We start from the raw sequence: 16,493 nt of genomic DNA, 5'->3' as shown, positions 1-16,493 counted from the left end.
TAGTCTTGCAACCAGTTGCTACAGAGTATTATAGTTTTGCTCACATAACGGTTGTGCGTATCACCTAAACCTAATCGAGATAGATATATGGTCATATGGTTATATGTTTTATACGATGACGAGAAAAGTTTAAATTTTGAGTAAAATTTGAGATATCTTGATGAAACTTGGTGTGCAAATTCCTTAGTACAAAAAAGATTTCAAGTTCGTAGATGGGCATAATCGGACCACAAATCGCCATTCACCGAAAACATATAAAGTGCCATAACGAAACACTAAATTAAGATATACAAGTAAAGAAGCGCTAAGTTCGGGTGTCACCAAACATTTCATACTCTCGCATGATAAAGTGATAGTCGACATTTAATTATCTGTCATTTACATATTTTTCAAATACCGTATTTGTGTAAAGTTTTATTCGCTATCATCATTGGTTCCTAATGTATATATTATACAGAGAAGGCATCAGATGGAATTCAAAATAGCGTTATATTGGAAGAAGGCGTGGTTGTGAACTGATTTCACCCATATTTCGTACATGTCATTAGGGTGTTAAGAAAATATTATATACCGAATTTCATTGAAATCGGTAAAGTAGTTCCTGAGATATGGTTTTTGGTCCATAAGTGGGCGACGCCACGCCCATTTTCAATTTAAAAAAAAAGCCTGGGTGCAGCTTCCTTCTGCCATTTCGCCCACTTTTCCAAAAAAATTACGACCAAATGTGCCCCTCGCTAATGCGATCCTTTGTGCCAAATTTCACTTTAATATCTTTATTTATGGCTTAGTTATGACACTTTATAGGTTTTCGGTTTTCGCCATTTTGTGGGCGTGGCAGTAGGCCGATTTTGCCCATCTTCGAACTTACCCGTCTTATGGAGGCAAGAAATACTTGTATCAAGTTTCATCATGATATATCAATTTTTACTCAAGTTACAGCTTGCACGGACGGACGGACAGACGGACGGACGGACAGACAGATATCCGGATTTCAACTCTACTTGTCACCCTGATCACTTTGGTATATATAACCCTATATCTGACTGTTTTAGTTTAAGGACTTACAAACAACCGTTATGTGAACAAAACTATAATACTCTCCTTAGCAATTTTGTTGCGAGAGTATAAAAATTGTAATTTGGCACAGGGGATCTCAGTGATCCTGTGTGCAAAAAAAAGGTGCCTGGAGTCCCTACGCGCGGATGAAGTTATACTTCTTAGTGATATTCCAAGAAATGCATATCATTTTTTATGAAAGAAAACTAGAAAACTTAAATCACATTTTATAAATTTATTATAATTTATTATCTCCCCGAGCATGCCTTTGCCAACAAGTCGTCTTTTCGCGACGATGGCAAAAGCTAAAAATCATAAATTGCACAATTTTCTGGTGCTTCTCGCAAAAATCTGCGTCGATATGTATTCACGATCATGCGTATACATACATACATATTTACGCATGTTTGTAGGCGAAGCTGCTACAGCGGCAAGGGGCGACAATCGGCGGCCATTACTTTTCTTATACCATAGAAATTCTATTGCTACGAATATGGAAATGACAACGAAATAATGCAAATATGCATATTTCTAAAGGTCTAACTTCTTTGAAGAAATGAATGATCCTGAGAAGTATAGTCTTAACTTTTCAACGGCCAACGCAGAGCATTTCAACCAATAGGAATTTATTCATTAAAATAACCACTCAGAAGTCGTTTTATCCGTTGTAAGCGAACGATTTTCGAAGAAACATCATTTCTAATTAGAGATGGCAAATATTTGAGTACCTGTGACTTTGTCACTGCTACTTAAAAATCACTGGTCACAGCTGTGACAAGTTTCCTAAAGTAGCAGTGACAGGAATTAATGAACAAAGTAGCAGTCACAGTATCATATGAAAAATTGCGACTGTGACAAAGTAGCAGTTACAGTATCATGTGAAAAATTGCGACTGTGACAAAGTAGCATTCACCGTGGAATATTAAAAATTGCGACTGTGACAAAGTAGCAGTCACAGTATCACATGAAAAATTGCGACTGTGACAAAATAGCATTCACCATGGAATATAAAAATATGCGACTGTGATGAATTCAAATTCATTAAAGCCATGAATTTTCTTTAATTTCAGATAAGTATAAATTGGTTAACATATAAAAAGTTAATTTATCTTTAAACGGGTAATATTTATGTACAATTGATTACAGAAACCTCAATGCTGTAGTAAAGCCAATTATAAAACTTTTAATCTTAAAATTGCATCAATTTATATAGTAATTTAAAAAAAAACTTATAAAAAGTATTTTATAAGTAACGAAATATTTTAAAAAGTATGTTTTCGTTTAATTTAAATAGTTTCTATTTAGTATCCTTATATTGAAAAACCCCTTCAGAGAATATATTTATTGTGACTTTAAAAATGTGCGTCTTAAAAAATAACGGATCATGTACATTAATTTTTGTACGAAACGGTTACAAATCAGTTTGCTTATATTTAATAAAAATTAAAGATGTCTGTGTCAAAAAGAACAAAAACGAGTTATGTGTGGCAATTTTTTAAAGAAGTGGATGCTGTTTTCGCAAAATGTGATATTTGTAAATGCAAAATATCATATAAAACGTCAACATCAAATTTAAAAAAACATATGGAACGGAGGCATCCTACTGTTCGATTGGAAATGGTAATCTAATTTTGAAGTTATTATCAAATTGGTATTGTGAAAATATTTTTGCAGACGGAAATTACGCCAGCGCCGCAAAATACGCCTGTTACTTTTGAAGACGATATTCCATCAACTTCGACTGCATTACCAAAGCCTTTAACACAAACCAAGATTTTAAATGTCGCGCGGCTAAAACCAAAAAGTGAAATAACAAGCAAGTTATTGCAGCTCTTTACGGTGGATTTGCAACCTTTCTCTATAGTTGAGGACAAAGGTTTTCGGGAATTTGTAACAGCCCTAAATCCATCTTATGACATTCCTAGCAGACATGTGATTTCAAAATCAATGATTCCTGCATTGTATGAGGAATGTAAACATAAGGTGCGAAAAATGATTAGGAGCGGGGAAAAGTTTTGTATCACCACTGATTGTTGGACATCGCGGAACACGTCTAGTTTCATTGCTGTAACTGCACATTATGTGTCCGACAATTTTGAACTAACGTCAGTGCTTTTATCGTCATCCCAACTGAGGCAAAATCATACAGCTGAAAACTTAAGTGAGGCGATACAACAAATCGTAAGTGATTGGAAAATTAACGATAAAATATTGCTAGCTGTGTCGGATAATGCTAGTAACATAAAAAGTGCTATAATTAATAAGTTAGGTTGGAAGCATTTTGGTTGTATGGCTCACACAATTAATTTAATTGTAAAAGAAGGATTACGCATTCCTGAAGTAGAACAAGTAACTGATAAAGTTAAAATAATAGTTGCTCACTTCAAGAAAAGTACTTCAGCGAATGAAGCGTTTGAAAATTACCAGCGCAACAGCGGTAAAGAACCTCTAAAATTAATTCAACAAGTTGAAACGAGGTGGAACTCCACACTGGCAATGTTGGAGCGTTTTTCGGAGTTGGAGGAAGCGGTGAAATGTACTTTGGTAATTATAAACAAAAATTTACCTATATTAACCAACGACGAGTGGGCGACTGTTGCTGCTTTGTGCAAAATTTGTAAACCATTTAGAGATGCCACAGTAAGCATTAGTGGTGAAACATATTGCACAGGTTCGCTGGTAATACCAATCGCAAATGGTCTATTAGATGTGTATAGACACTTGCGAACTGAAACATTTTCAAACACTATACAAAAAGTGATTGAAATTTTTTTAAATGGAATTAGGGAACGTTTTAGCTGTTTACAACACAGTAATACACTTACGGTAGCTACTTTTCTAGACCCCCGGTTCAAATTAGTGGCGTTGACTGATGAATCAGCAGCTCATAACACAAAAAAAACTTACAAAACGTTTTCTAATAGAAATGCAATGGGAAGAAATAGAATTTCAGACTGAAAGAACAGAAGAAAATGTTGAAAAATCAGTATCAATATGGAGTTCTTTCGATAAATACGCTAATGAACATAAACCACATGGTAGCGTAGAAGCAAAAGCCATTATTGAAATTCAGCGCTATTTGGAAGATGGCCTGGTTTCCCGTAGTTGCGACCCATTTCATTGGTGGCTTGAAAATAAATACAGATACCCTAAAATGGCAGAATTAGCCAAAAAGTATTTATGTGTTTTAGCCTCCTCCGTTCCTTGCGAGAGTTTTTTCCAAAGCGGGGCAAATTGTATGTGATCGTCGGTCAAGATTAAGCGAAAGGAATACTGAAATATTGTTGTTTTTGAATACAAATGGAAAATATTTACAAACATAATATTTTGGCCTTCTTTTCCATTTAATGTAAATATTTTTAACACTATTTAATTTTATCTTTTATGTATATACTTTGTATTTGGTGATTTTCTAAAAATGAATTTACTATGTTAATTTCTGTTTATTCTAATAAATATGTACATTGTACCTAAATGAAAAAAGGAAACAATTTTGTTCTACTTTATTGGCCTATGTCTATTACAATTTTTATTTCAGTCACAGTCACAGTTTAAAATCACTGCTACTACAAAGTCACAGTCACAAGTAGCAGTGTTCCTTAAAAGTCTCAACATCGCCCATCACTATTTCTAATATGCCACAAGACAAAATTAGAAATGAACTTCTTAAACCTCACGCTGTCAGATAAAACGATATACCTCGTCATCGCGGGTCGATTTCCAAAAAATGTAAATGAAGACTAACTACAGAAATAATCCTGTAAGGTATAGCCTTAATTTTTCAACGGCCAACGCAGGGTATTTCAATAAAAGGGCACAAAAAATAGTTGAGAACTCGCAGAAATGAAAGACAAAGGAAAGAAAAAGGAGTATAACTTCAATAATGAACAAGCATACAAACATACATATGCGCAGCAGCAGCAAGGAAAGAGGTAACAATCGGCGATCCATTGTGTATTTCTTTCATGCATAACCAAACCATAATTAGGACAACGCAATTCAAGTGTCAATGGTGGTGTTAGAGGTAAAGTGACGACGAGCACGCAGGTTCGAATCCCAACAGAATTTATTTTAAATTGAATATGTCACCAACCAAAAATTGAAACATTGTTCTACAAAAACAACAACAGCATAAGCATGGCAACATTGTGTTGTTGGTAGAAAAGCCGAGCTGTGCCGAAAGAAACGAACAAGCGATCGCCGATTGTCACTGCTTCGCTTGCTGCTCGAACATCTTCGCAGACAAGGTTGCGTAGATTCATATTGAGCAAGGTTGCGCAACCTGAATCTATCGCAAGCTGGTGTGAAAATCATGGTACAAGGGTGTGACCATTCACACTACTTAATCTACCCCCCAAGTGTACGTTCACAATGAAAACATCATGGCCACTTTTGGTGAATAAGGGTGGCGAGAGATCAAAACGGGTTGCGTAAAACGAAAATTCTATAATAATTATTTATATTTTATAGTACTATACTATGTATTTTCAATTTTGGTTATAGAATGAAATTTAATGCTGTTATCAAAAATTTTAATTACTTATTCATGAACAAATTGAAATTTATATTTTATAATGAATGGATATGAGGAAATAACATTTGCAGCAACATTTGGTATTACATATCATAATAATTCTTTTAAACAGTAATAAATAATTTTTCATTGTAAGATAAACCAAGAGATAATTGTAATACCCATATTTCCTATACTTTACATAAGTATAAATTTCTTTAATCACAAACTACATACATTATATGTCAAAATGTAGCTATAAGCCGGCGATCAGGAATCCTACCCGTTCCTAACTGGAGTGTTAGTGTAGGAATATAAGTATCAATTTGTTTGCTCTGAGCGATTTAGTCAGTTTTTCAGCATTTAGCGATGAAAATATATATATACTTTATGAACAACTCTTTACATAAAAAATTACGATATTATTTTTTAGTTCTAAACTAGGTAGGTAGGTAGGAGTGCAGCCCTGTTATCTATCGGGCTCAATTAGCACTTGATGTGCCATTTTGATACACTATTCGTAGAACCTCCTGTATCTGCTATTACGTTTCACCTTCCATTTTGAGGTTTCGATCAAACTACTTATGTCTGATATGCTTTTATTGGAAATCTATTCAAGGTTTGGTGCTTGATGGATTCCAAGTGTTTTATGTCGGATATGTGCTAGAGCTGGGCATTCACAGAGAAAGTAGAAAAAGGAAAATTGTTTCCTTGTTCCCTGCTACTCCGCAGCCTCGGCAGATGTCGTTGTAGGGCATACCTATTTTGGCCGCATGTTCCCCAAATGGCCAGTGCCCTATTGTGGTAGCTGTTACTCTGTAGATACTTTTTCTTGACCTAATTAATAAGTCGTTGGTTCTTTTCCTGTCATATGTTAGCCATAATTGTTTTGTTAAGACGCATTTTGTAATGCTTCTCCACCTGTTATTTGCAACTTGTTGAAATTGTCTATTGATCTCTCCTTTAATCGATCCTAGCGGGCTTGGTATCAGCTCCGCCAACTCGTCTGCTTTTTCGTTACCGAAAATGTTCCTGTGGCCGGGAACCCAGTTCAAGTCTAGTTGGAGCTTGTCTTTTATTGAGCTTAGTGCTCTCTTGCAGTTGTGTACTATACTGGAATTTGTCATGGGTGAAGACAAGGCCAGGAGCGCTGCCTGGCTATCCGTAAATATAGTTGGCTTATGTATATTCTCGTGGTTTTCTAATAAAACTTCGCAGGCTTTTTCTATGCTTAGTACTTCTGCTTGGAAGATGCTAGCCGAGTTCGGTAGACGAATAGAGAGAGATATGCCTAGATCAGCGGGGAATACCCCCGTGCCTACTCCGTAGTCAATTTTGGACCCGTCGTTATAGACTGAGATGGTATCCTCCTCTCCTATTGAACCTCTTCTCCATTCTCGTCTAGATGGTATCCTCACCTGGAAGTGTCTATTGAAATCTAGCTTGGGGGGAATGTAGTCTGATTTATTAATGGTGAGCTTCTTTAGGATTACACCTTGTCCGTAGTTCTGCTGTTTCCAACCACCCAATTTTTTTATTCTTATCGCCGTAATAGCTGCTGTTTTGTGAATAAAAATATCCATGGGTAGTTGATGCAGGACCACATTGAGCGCATCAGTCGGACATGACCTGATTGCACCAGTAACCCCCGCACATGCTCCTCTTTGTATTTCATTTAATTTTTTAATGTCGTATTGTTTGTTTAGCGCTGGCCAACATACCAAAGCTCCATATGTAAGTATAGGTCTTATGACCGCCGTATACATCCACATGACTATACTTGGTTTGAGGCCACAATTCTTGCTGACGATTCTCTTACAAGTATAGTAGGCCATGTATGCTTTATTTATTCTTTTTTCTTTATTTATTTCCAGGACAGTTTGGTGTGAATCTCCACCCCCAAGTACTTAGCTATGGGGGATAGAGTGAGTGTCGTTCCGTTTAGTACCGGAAGTAGAAACTGAGGGATTTTGGTTCTGCTTGTGAATAGCATCAGTTCTGTTTTGTTCGGGTTAACTCCTAGTCCATTGTTCTTAGCCTATAGGTTTAACCTTCGAAGTGCTCTTTCCATAATCTCGCTGACTGTTGAAGGAAACATGCCTGATACCAACAACATTATATCGTCACATACGCACTGCTTTCACTCCTCCACCGTTGAGTTGGAGTAGTATTTCGTTCAGCGTTACAACCCATTGAAGCGGAGAGAGGACCCCCCCTTGAGGCGTCCTTCTACTCACATAACTTGTTTGTGTTGCAGCGCCGTTTGAAGCTATAATCTTCCTATTCTCAAGCATCGATAGTATCCATCTGCACACAGTGTCATCTATGCCACTATGTGCCAGAGAATTAATTATAGCGTTTACTTCCATGTTATTGAAACACCCTCTTTGTCTAGAAAAGCAGCCATGGTGTGTTGTTTGTGGTGTAGTGATTTTTCATTTACACTTGTCACCTCGTGAAGGGCAAACTAAGATTTTAAACAAATATGCTTCTTAAGGAAATAATTTTTTGAATTTGCAATATCTTCATAGCATAAATAGAGTAAATATGTTTTTTTCATTAAAAGTAGTTTAAATTAGCTAACGCAGCACTATTTCGCCATGCTCAATAGCAAAACGGACAAGATATTTGAATATTGTCGAAATTTTGATGGGTCGGCATCTTGAGCTTCAGTATTTTAAGTGTATCCCCATACATATGCTTGCAGATTAAAATAACTAAATAAATACAAACAAATTGTCTTGCAAAAATATAAATTTGGCTCTGAATAAGTATATTTTGGACCCCACTATTTGGAATGGTTGCTTATTTGCTCCTAACACTTTTCTGTGGTGAACATTTATTAACTTACCACAGGTAAAAAAGGCATAAATAAGAAACTTAATTTCTCATGTACTAGCTCATAATGTCCTCTTCTTTAAGAGTATATATTAAAATAAAACGATTTTCTTATTAAAGTTTTATAGTATATGTATAACCAATATTTTTGGGACAACTTTACCAGAAATTTTAAGAAAATAAGACAATGCAACCATTTTCCGGTTAAAAGTTGGCCATCTTGGATGCCAATAGAAACTCAACCCCGGACTTCCTTTGACGTTTCCACATGGGCACCTCTCAGCTGTGCCTTTGTTTACATCGCATCAGCTGATACTTTCTCTAGTCCTCCTTTACAATGGTGAAAATTGGACGATGGGCACCGCCTACTTTTTTAATGCCATATCTCGGGATCCGACCAACCGATTTAGACTACATTTAGTGCGTATAATTTTTTTTAACATATCTGTTACATAGTGAAAATAGGCAAAATCAGACTAATCAGACCACGTCTACTTCTCATATAACACAATTTAAAATTACATTTGATTTTTTCACTTTCCAGGACACATATTAAGAAGTAATTAATATAAAGGAATAAAATTTTACAGTAATAATTGCCTTATTCAGTCCCTAGGGTCTTGAACAGTTTTGATTTGATATGGACAATTTTTGGTCAAAAGGTGCCCTACTCCTTAGACTTTAGTTATTTAGACTCCGGTACCTGTAGTTGACTTTTGATCGAAAATGTCGGTCAATGCTTCATATATATAACTGAAATTAAGAGATACTCCTTCTCTTATAATGGTTTTGTCTGAACGTCGTCAAAAATGGGTTGAATCGGACCAATACTTCCCTTAGCCCACATATACTTAATATAAAGATTTTCGAACTTCCGAGTTACTTTCTACCGCATATATCGGCCAATATGTGAATTATCTCAATGATAATAAAAAAGCGTGTTTTAACATATTCATAACAGTGTATCTTTGTGCCTAAAATAGATATATGTAACTAATATCAGGATTTTCGAACATCCGGCTGACTTTACTCTCTTATGATTGGTTTTGCACCTTCGAGTATTTCCCAGGCTTTGATTCTTGCAAGTTGTATAAAATGTTCAGTTGCACCCGAACTTGTCCTTACTTGTTTTATTTTATTTAATTTACTGTAGGACATATTAGTTGCATTTGACTCTGCTACAATATGCGTTAAGGGATCTACAGCAAAATAACAGAACAAATTTAAAATTCAAAGCTCGAAATTCAGACAAGATAAAAAAAAATTTTGTTTATAATAAAATGATTAAAACGCAGGTTTCTCAAAATTAATTTATTCAAAACACTCGTCAGTTGTCTAACGCAGATAAGCCGCTCTTGCAATATGAAAGCCGGAATATATCCAGAATTAATTCTTTCGCGGAAATTCGTGTATAGCCTAATATAAAATGGTTTAGTAAATTGCTTTATTGTGAAATATGAAAAAGTGAGTATTATTTACATGATTTTGCCGGAGATAAATGTAGCGTAAAAGCATTTAAAATTAGAGTGAAGTTGTTTGTGTCAGTTAGTAAAATAAATGTCTTTTTGTAGACTGCGCAAATAAAAGTTCATTTACGTTGATGCCATATAGACGTATTGTATATATGTACAGCTGTTGACAGAAAATTAAAAACGCTACTTATTTTGAAGTAAATGAAATTATTTTCGAATAAATCACTTATTGTTACCGTTTTTTCACTCATTTTATTGAAACTTACGTTAAACTTAAACTCCAACAGTAAAGGTTATAATTACAAATCTGTTTTTTTTTTTTGAAGATTTTAATAAAAACCTGTGGAATCAACGATTTGAGTGCGACAACTAATTAGAAACGAAAATTTTTTATCAGCAAAAAATACTGCTATTAAAAATATTGCCTACTTTCAGTTAGTATTTTGTTGCTTAACCCTTCTACTTTAACACTGCTTCACATCCACTGCGAATTGAGGATATAAGACTCTGACAGCGCACCACTAGTGTTGCCTGCCATACCGTCCCAAATTCATCAAAAAGGACAGCCATATTTGTGATACCTACAGCTTTTTTGACATTAATCCAGATGTGTTCTTTTCAGGCCACTCCAAAACGTTCATGGAATTTTCAACAAAAAACTTTTGTGCTGACTTTGCCGTATGCTTTGGATTGTTATTTTGTTGGAATTTCCATATAACAGGCAAATTGTCCTTAGTCCATGGCAGAATGACATTTTTTAGGATGTCGACGTATTTCTCCTTATTTAAAATTCCATCAATCATATGGAGCGGACCTACCCCATTCAAGGAAAACAATTCCCACACCATGACTGATCCTCCACCATGCTTCACTACGCGTGGAGAATAGCAAGGCTCAAATTCTTGATACATTGATCGGCAAACATACCTTCGACCATCAGTATCTATGCAATTTATTTTGGTTACATCGCTCCGAGCAATTGTTTACATGGACATCTGGACATTATAATTGTCTTGAATTTTTATTTTTATATTTCTGTTGAAGCTTTTCGGGTTTTTTCTTTGCATACAATATTGAAAATAGTTTTAAAATTCTGTATATGCTTAAGGGCTTTCTTTCTTTTGAGCATTTGACCTGATTCGAACGCCGTTCCAGACTGACGAAAGTCAAAAATGTAATTACGTAGGGCGGGTGTACAGCTGCAGCTTTTACTCATTAAAAAATTTGAATAATCCATTTTAATATATTTTAAATCACAACTCAGAAACACATCCTTATCAGAAATCAATAATATTATTAATAAAAATAGCACCTGAAGGAATTTTAAGTCTTTAAACAGCTGTTTCTAATTAGCTGTCGCACTTAATTCACCTTCTATATCGTAACACATTTACTATTTGGGAAAAAAATAAAAGAACTTTAACAACACAACTACAAAACAGAGTGAATTTAGTAGTAAATAGAGTAACACGAACAATACAAGACTTTTAGGAATATAAATAACGGTATATTAAAATTTTTTATCATTATACTCATCAGCCACCTACAAAAAAGGGAGCGTTTCTAATTAGCTGTCAACAGCTGTGTTATCAAACATTTACATTGAATATTCTAGCAGTGTGTGATGATACTTAAATTTAGTAAATATCATTTATTGCTATATTTCTGTCACATATTGCTACATTAATACTACTTAATTTTTTTATATAGAACCATTTATATGTAATTATAAATGATCGGGACTGTCGAAACAGACTACAAACACGCTTCTCCAGTTCTAATTAGGATTTTATTATACATATCCCGGACATGCCAGTATATTTTGCTGGTGGAACTAAGTGAGTTTAAATCTATAATATCAAGTAATAAAATATCAATTATCATTGTGCTCGATTATACCCGAATTTAACCTTGCTAGCTTGTTTTCAACTTAGCTCTCTTTTCCAGAAATATTCCAAAAGTGGATCGCTCTTCTTTTTATATGAATATAGCAGTCAAAGTAATATAATCAAAATCTAAGTTGAAACGTTTTCTTTGATAAAGATTAATTCTGACCGTTAATATTCACATACAAACAATTTTTACCAGTTGAGGTTTCATTCGTAAACTTCGATGACAATACAAAACACTGTCACCAAGGTTGTCTGGGGACTCCAGGTTAATGAGGTATCTTCATTTAGCTTCTAATGTTTTGGCTCTAATTCCATGAAGGTGAAGTGATTTAATGTTGTCTTCTTCTAAGAATTGTTGAGACTTTAACACAATTGAGATATTACCACATGAATACAAATTTACTTATAATTTGCCTCGGGATATAAGTTTACGGCAAATCAAGTAGTTTGCTAGCGTTCGCCAAGCCCTCGTGTGACTTAACCAACCTGCAGTAAACCGCAAGAAGACAGCAGCTCCTACCAATTTTCTTTTAAAAGACAGAAATACTTAAAATTTATTTTCAGCTTTACAATTTCCTCCCATATCAATGTAGGCCGTCACCTATTTCGCTCTTATCAAGAAGCAATTCGATACCAATGATAGAATACAAAAAAGCCAAGACTTTCCTGAAAATTGAAAGCACTGATTTTTTTTACCAGCACAAGTATCGAATTTTTCCTGATACAAAATTAGTTATGATTTCAAGTGAACATTCTAAAAAAAACGCTAAATTATCAAATATTATATAATCTGCGTTCGAGTACAAATGTTAACAACGGTAATAAGGACATTTCCTGGCACTTAATGTTACCACTTTTACCAGCATATCCGCATACTCTTTCCGTTACAAATACAAAAAATAAACACAAATTTACAACATTTTAATTCTTTTACCAATGTTATTGTTGGTGTCTTGCAGAAAAATTACTGGCAATGGCACATTATATTTTCCACCGTTTTTGGCGCAATACTATCGCACCGACGTGCACGAGACGATATACCGCTGTCGAGCAGCCAACGAAGCTGGCACTGTGTTGAGCCGGAACGTGCAGCTCCAAGCAGGTGAGTACAAGAACGTTCCACAAAATATGCAACTCGCATTTTTGTATATGTATAGTATATGTATATGTATGTGTACAAGAATATGTAAGTGCATATAGAAAATTCTGCTTTTTACTAAATAGGTTTTGTAGTTTGTAAAGGAAGAGAGAGTGCATTGTCAGAGACGGACAGGACGGAACTGACAAGGCTGCAAACTTTAAATAATATTTATATAAAAATTTAGTTACATTTTTGAGTAAATTTCAGAACATTAAACACACATTAACATTAGAGCCGAAGAAAATAGTATATTTTATGGGATACACTTAAAACACCGTCAAATGTGAAAAATATTTTATCTTGTCCGCATTTATTTCTACCGAAGCACAGCGCCACCTTTTCTTGTTTTGTCGGTAATGTGTCGGTGTTTTGAGCTTCAGTATTTTAAATGTATCCCTATAAACCCTATTAGTTATACAGGGCTTCCATTTGGGCACAAAGATATACTGTTATGAATAAAACACGCTCTCTTATTTTCATTGGGATAACTCACATATTGGCCGACATATGCGGTACAAAGTCACTCCGAAGTTCGAAAATTTCTATATTAGGTATAACAAGAGAAGTATTGGTCCGATGCCCAGTTTTGACGATATACAGACAAATCATTATAAGAGAAGGAGTATCTCTTAATTTCAATTTTATATTGACCGATATTTTCGATCAAAAGTCAACTATAGGTACCGGGTGGGTCCCTCTAGGCTTGAACAGTTTATATTGCATTTGAACAATTTTTGGTCACAAGATGGCACAAGCTAAACACATTATTCGTGCAAAGCTTTATCCCGTCATCCAGCTTCACACTGTCATTAGAAGTTCTTGTAAGATTTGTACTCAGCAAATTTTGTTTTTGTAGATTAAACGGTTTACGAGATATGTACATTAAACTGGTTAGAGGGCGGAGCCTCTCCCACTTTTTCTAAAAAATTTGACCACAGATGTTCCTTACTACTGCGATCCTCTGTTTTAAATTATAGTTTTATATCTTTATTTAGTGCTTAGTTATGGTAATTTATATGTTTCCGGTTAATTGCGATTTGTGGGCGTGGCAGTGGTCCGATTACGCCCATCTACGAATTCGAACTTTTTTTCCATGGAACCCACATACCAAGTTTCATTAAGATATATCAATTTTTACTCAAGTTACAGCTTGCACGGACGGACGGACAGATAGACAGTCACCCGGATTTCAACTTTTCTTGTCAGCCTGGTAATTTATATATATAACCGTGTATCTATCTCGATTAGTTTTAGGTGATACGTCCAATTGTGAGGTGAACAACACCATAATACTCTGTAGCAACTGGTTGAAAGAGTATAAAAGTATACTTTCATGTTCGAATTTCTTACATTTTACTCATTTTTAATGACCCCTTGCAAAAACGAGAGAGAATGTGTGGGAGAATGTGTACAAAATTATAACTTTTGAAATGATTGTTGAATACCCGAGCGAAGCCGAGAAGGGCGTATACCTCATGCACTGAGCAATATGTTTGACATAAGAAAATTTATTAAGTTTCCCAAGGTCTCATTAAGGTACCCCTCATACCAATGATATGGATTGAAGTCACCCGGAACCTTTATACTAGGGCTAAGATTTATTGATCCGATTCAACCCGTTTTTGATATACAGACATACCGTTGCCGGGAAACGATTATCCCTGGATTTCAATTATGTATGTCACACTTTAACCGATTTTTGTGGCAACTGTGGGTATGGGGATACAAATATTAGGCACCTACGGGATTAAACAGTTTTGGTTGGATTTGGACCGTTTTTGGTTATAGGGTGGCATACTTTAAGTCCATGACCAGGTTGTTCAATAAGTTTTGTCGTTCGATAGGAGAGGGCGTTGATACCAGCCAATTTTTTTTTGCTTTGCTGGTAAACCCTTCATATGAACATATGTATGTGAAGTGTCATTTCAATCCGTCAGTTCATTCTTTGTTTACAAGCCACTTAGTGTCGCCGTTTAACAGTATTTCCTTACAATGGAAAAATTAGAATTTCGTGCAGTGATAAAATTCTTATTTTTGAAAGGTTTAGCACCAAAAGAAATTCACGAACGAATGTTAAAAGTTTATAATGATTGTTCACCAACAATTTGAACAGTAGAAAGATGGGTTGCTGAATTTAAACGTGGTCGTACAAGGCTTGAAAACGATTCACGTGAAGGACGTCCAAAAAGCGCATCAACACCAGAAATCATAGTTAAAATACAGGATATGGTTTTGTAAAATCGTCGAGTTACTAAGAGAGATTTAGTAGAGGCTCCACACGTCTCATTAGGCAGTGCAAGAGGAATTTCGTTTGCGGATTACTTGCAAAGTGGTAAAACAATTAATTCTAAATATTATTGCAACCTTTTGGAAAAGTGGAACAGTTGAAGGAAAAAATTCGTGAAAAAAAGACCCGGTTTGCAGAAGAAACAATCCTTTTTCATCAGGACAATGCACCGTGTCATAAGAGCATTTCGACAATGGCTAAAATCCATGAATTAAAGGTCGAATTGTTCAAGCATCCACCGTATTCACTAGATTTGGCCCTCAGCGACTTCCATTTGCTTCCAAAACTCAAAAAATGTATGCTTGGCAAGCGTTTTTCATCAAATGAAGAGGTCATATAATAGCTGTTGAAGCATATTTCGAATCGATCGAATTTGGTTATTGTAGCTTACGTGGATTAGGAGATATGTACATCAAACCAATAAGAGGCCTCGCCAATTTATTAATCCAAAGATCCGCTTTGGTTAAATTTTAATAAACATTTAACACATGAAGTAAAATGTAGTAAAACACGAAATGAGTCTAAGTATGACCTATAATATAACTTATTGTCATTGTAATAAGCTACATTTATTACAACTAAATAAATTTATAACGTTATTGTCGGTGAACTCGCGTCTGCATAAATAGTAATAATGCTTAGAACACATATCTTAATGAAAATCAAACGACACCAACTTACTTGCTTACATATGGTATGAGTGCTTCTTTCTTTCGGATAAATTGTTGTCCTTCTCTAACAAGTCTTGCCCTTCTCAATTGGTGTGAGGTAAAGATTAGAGGATGATGTTCATATGTACGTTAGGGTGTTCGTTATTTGATAATACAAGTGACTTCTACTTTTTGTGTTGTGTATTGACACGGTACTGTAAGAATGTTGAATATATTTGATGCAAAACTTTAATTGCGCACACATTTTTATATTCATGCAACCGGTTGCTACAACTAAAACTAAGCGAGATAGATTTAGGGTTATATATATACATATATATGTATAAATGATCAGGATGACGAGACGAAAATCGACACCGTTCACTCCTCATACAAAGGTACTGTTAAAAATTACTAAAAGCGCGATAAATCAAGAACTAATTATGTCATATAGTATGTAGATATAAAATTTTACACACCGTAGTAAAAATTTGACGATGATTCTATGGCCATTTTGAGGGTGAGCAATTCATCTCAAGAAATGGACCCGTACGTTGGCCACCAAGATCATGCGATTTAACGCCTTTAGACTATTTTTTGTGGGGCTACGTCAAGTCTAAAGTCTACAGAAATAAGCCAGCACA

The 16,493-nt window shown here is 35.1% G+C and overlaps 1 protein-coding gene and 1 pseudogene across 6 annotated transcripts in view; one reads left to right on the top strand and one right to left on the bottom strand.

Moving 5' to 3' along the window:
* Positions 1 to 16,493, top strand: part of LOC126757388 (cell adhesion molecule Dscam2) — a 167,383-nt gene that overhangs the window by 49,611 nt on the left and 101,279 nt on the right. For all 6 annotated transcript variants that reach the window (XM_050471273.1, XM_050471283.1, XM_050471263.1 and 3 more), the window contains exon 4: positions 12,731 to 12,873. In XM_050471273.1, the coding sequence (XP_050327230.1) occupies positions 12,731 to 12,873 (143 nt within the window). The remainder of the gene's footprint in view (positions 1 to 12,730; positions 12,874 to 16,493) is intronic.
* LOC126751841 (small nucleolar RNA U3) lies at positions 4,670 to 4,831 on the bottom strand (annotated as a pseudogene).

This window comes from Bactrocera neohumeralis, chromosome 2 (assembly GCF_024586455.1).
Source record: "Bactrocera neohumeralis isolate Rockhampton chromosome 2, APGP_CSIRO_Bneo_wtdbg2-racon-allhic-juicebox.fasta_v2, whole genome shotgun sequence".
In the NCBI taxonomy this organism is placed as follows: Eukaryota; Metazoa; Arthropoda; class Insecta; order Diptera; family Tephritidae; genus Bactrocera; species Bactrocera neohumeralis.
This window is presented reverse-complemented; position numbering and strand designations above follow the sequence as displayed.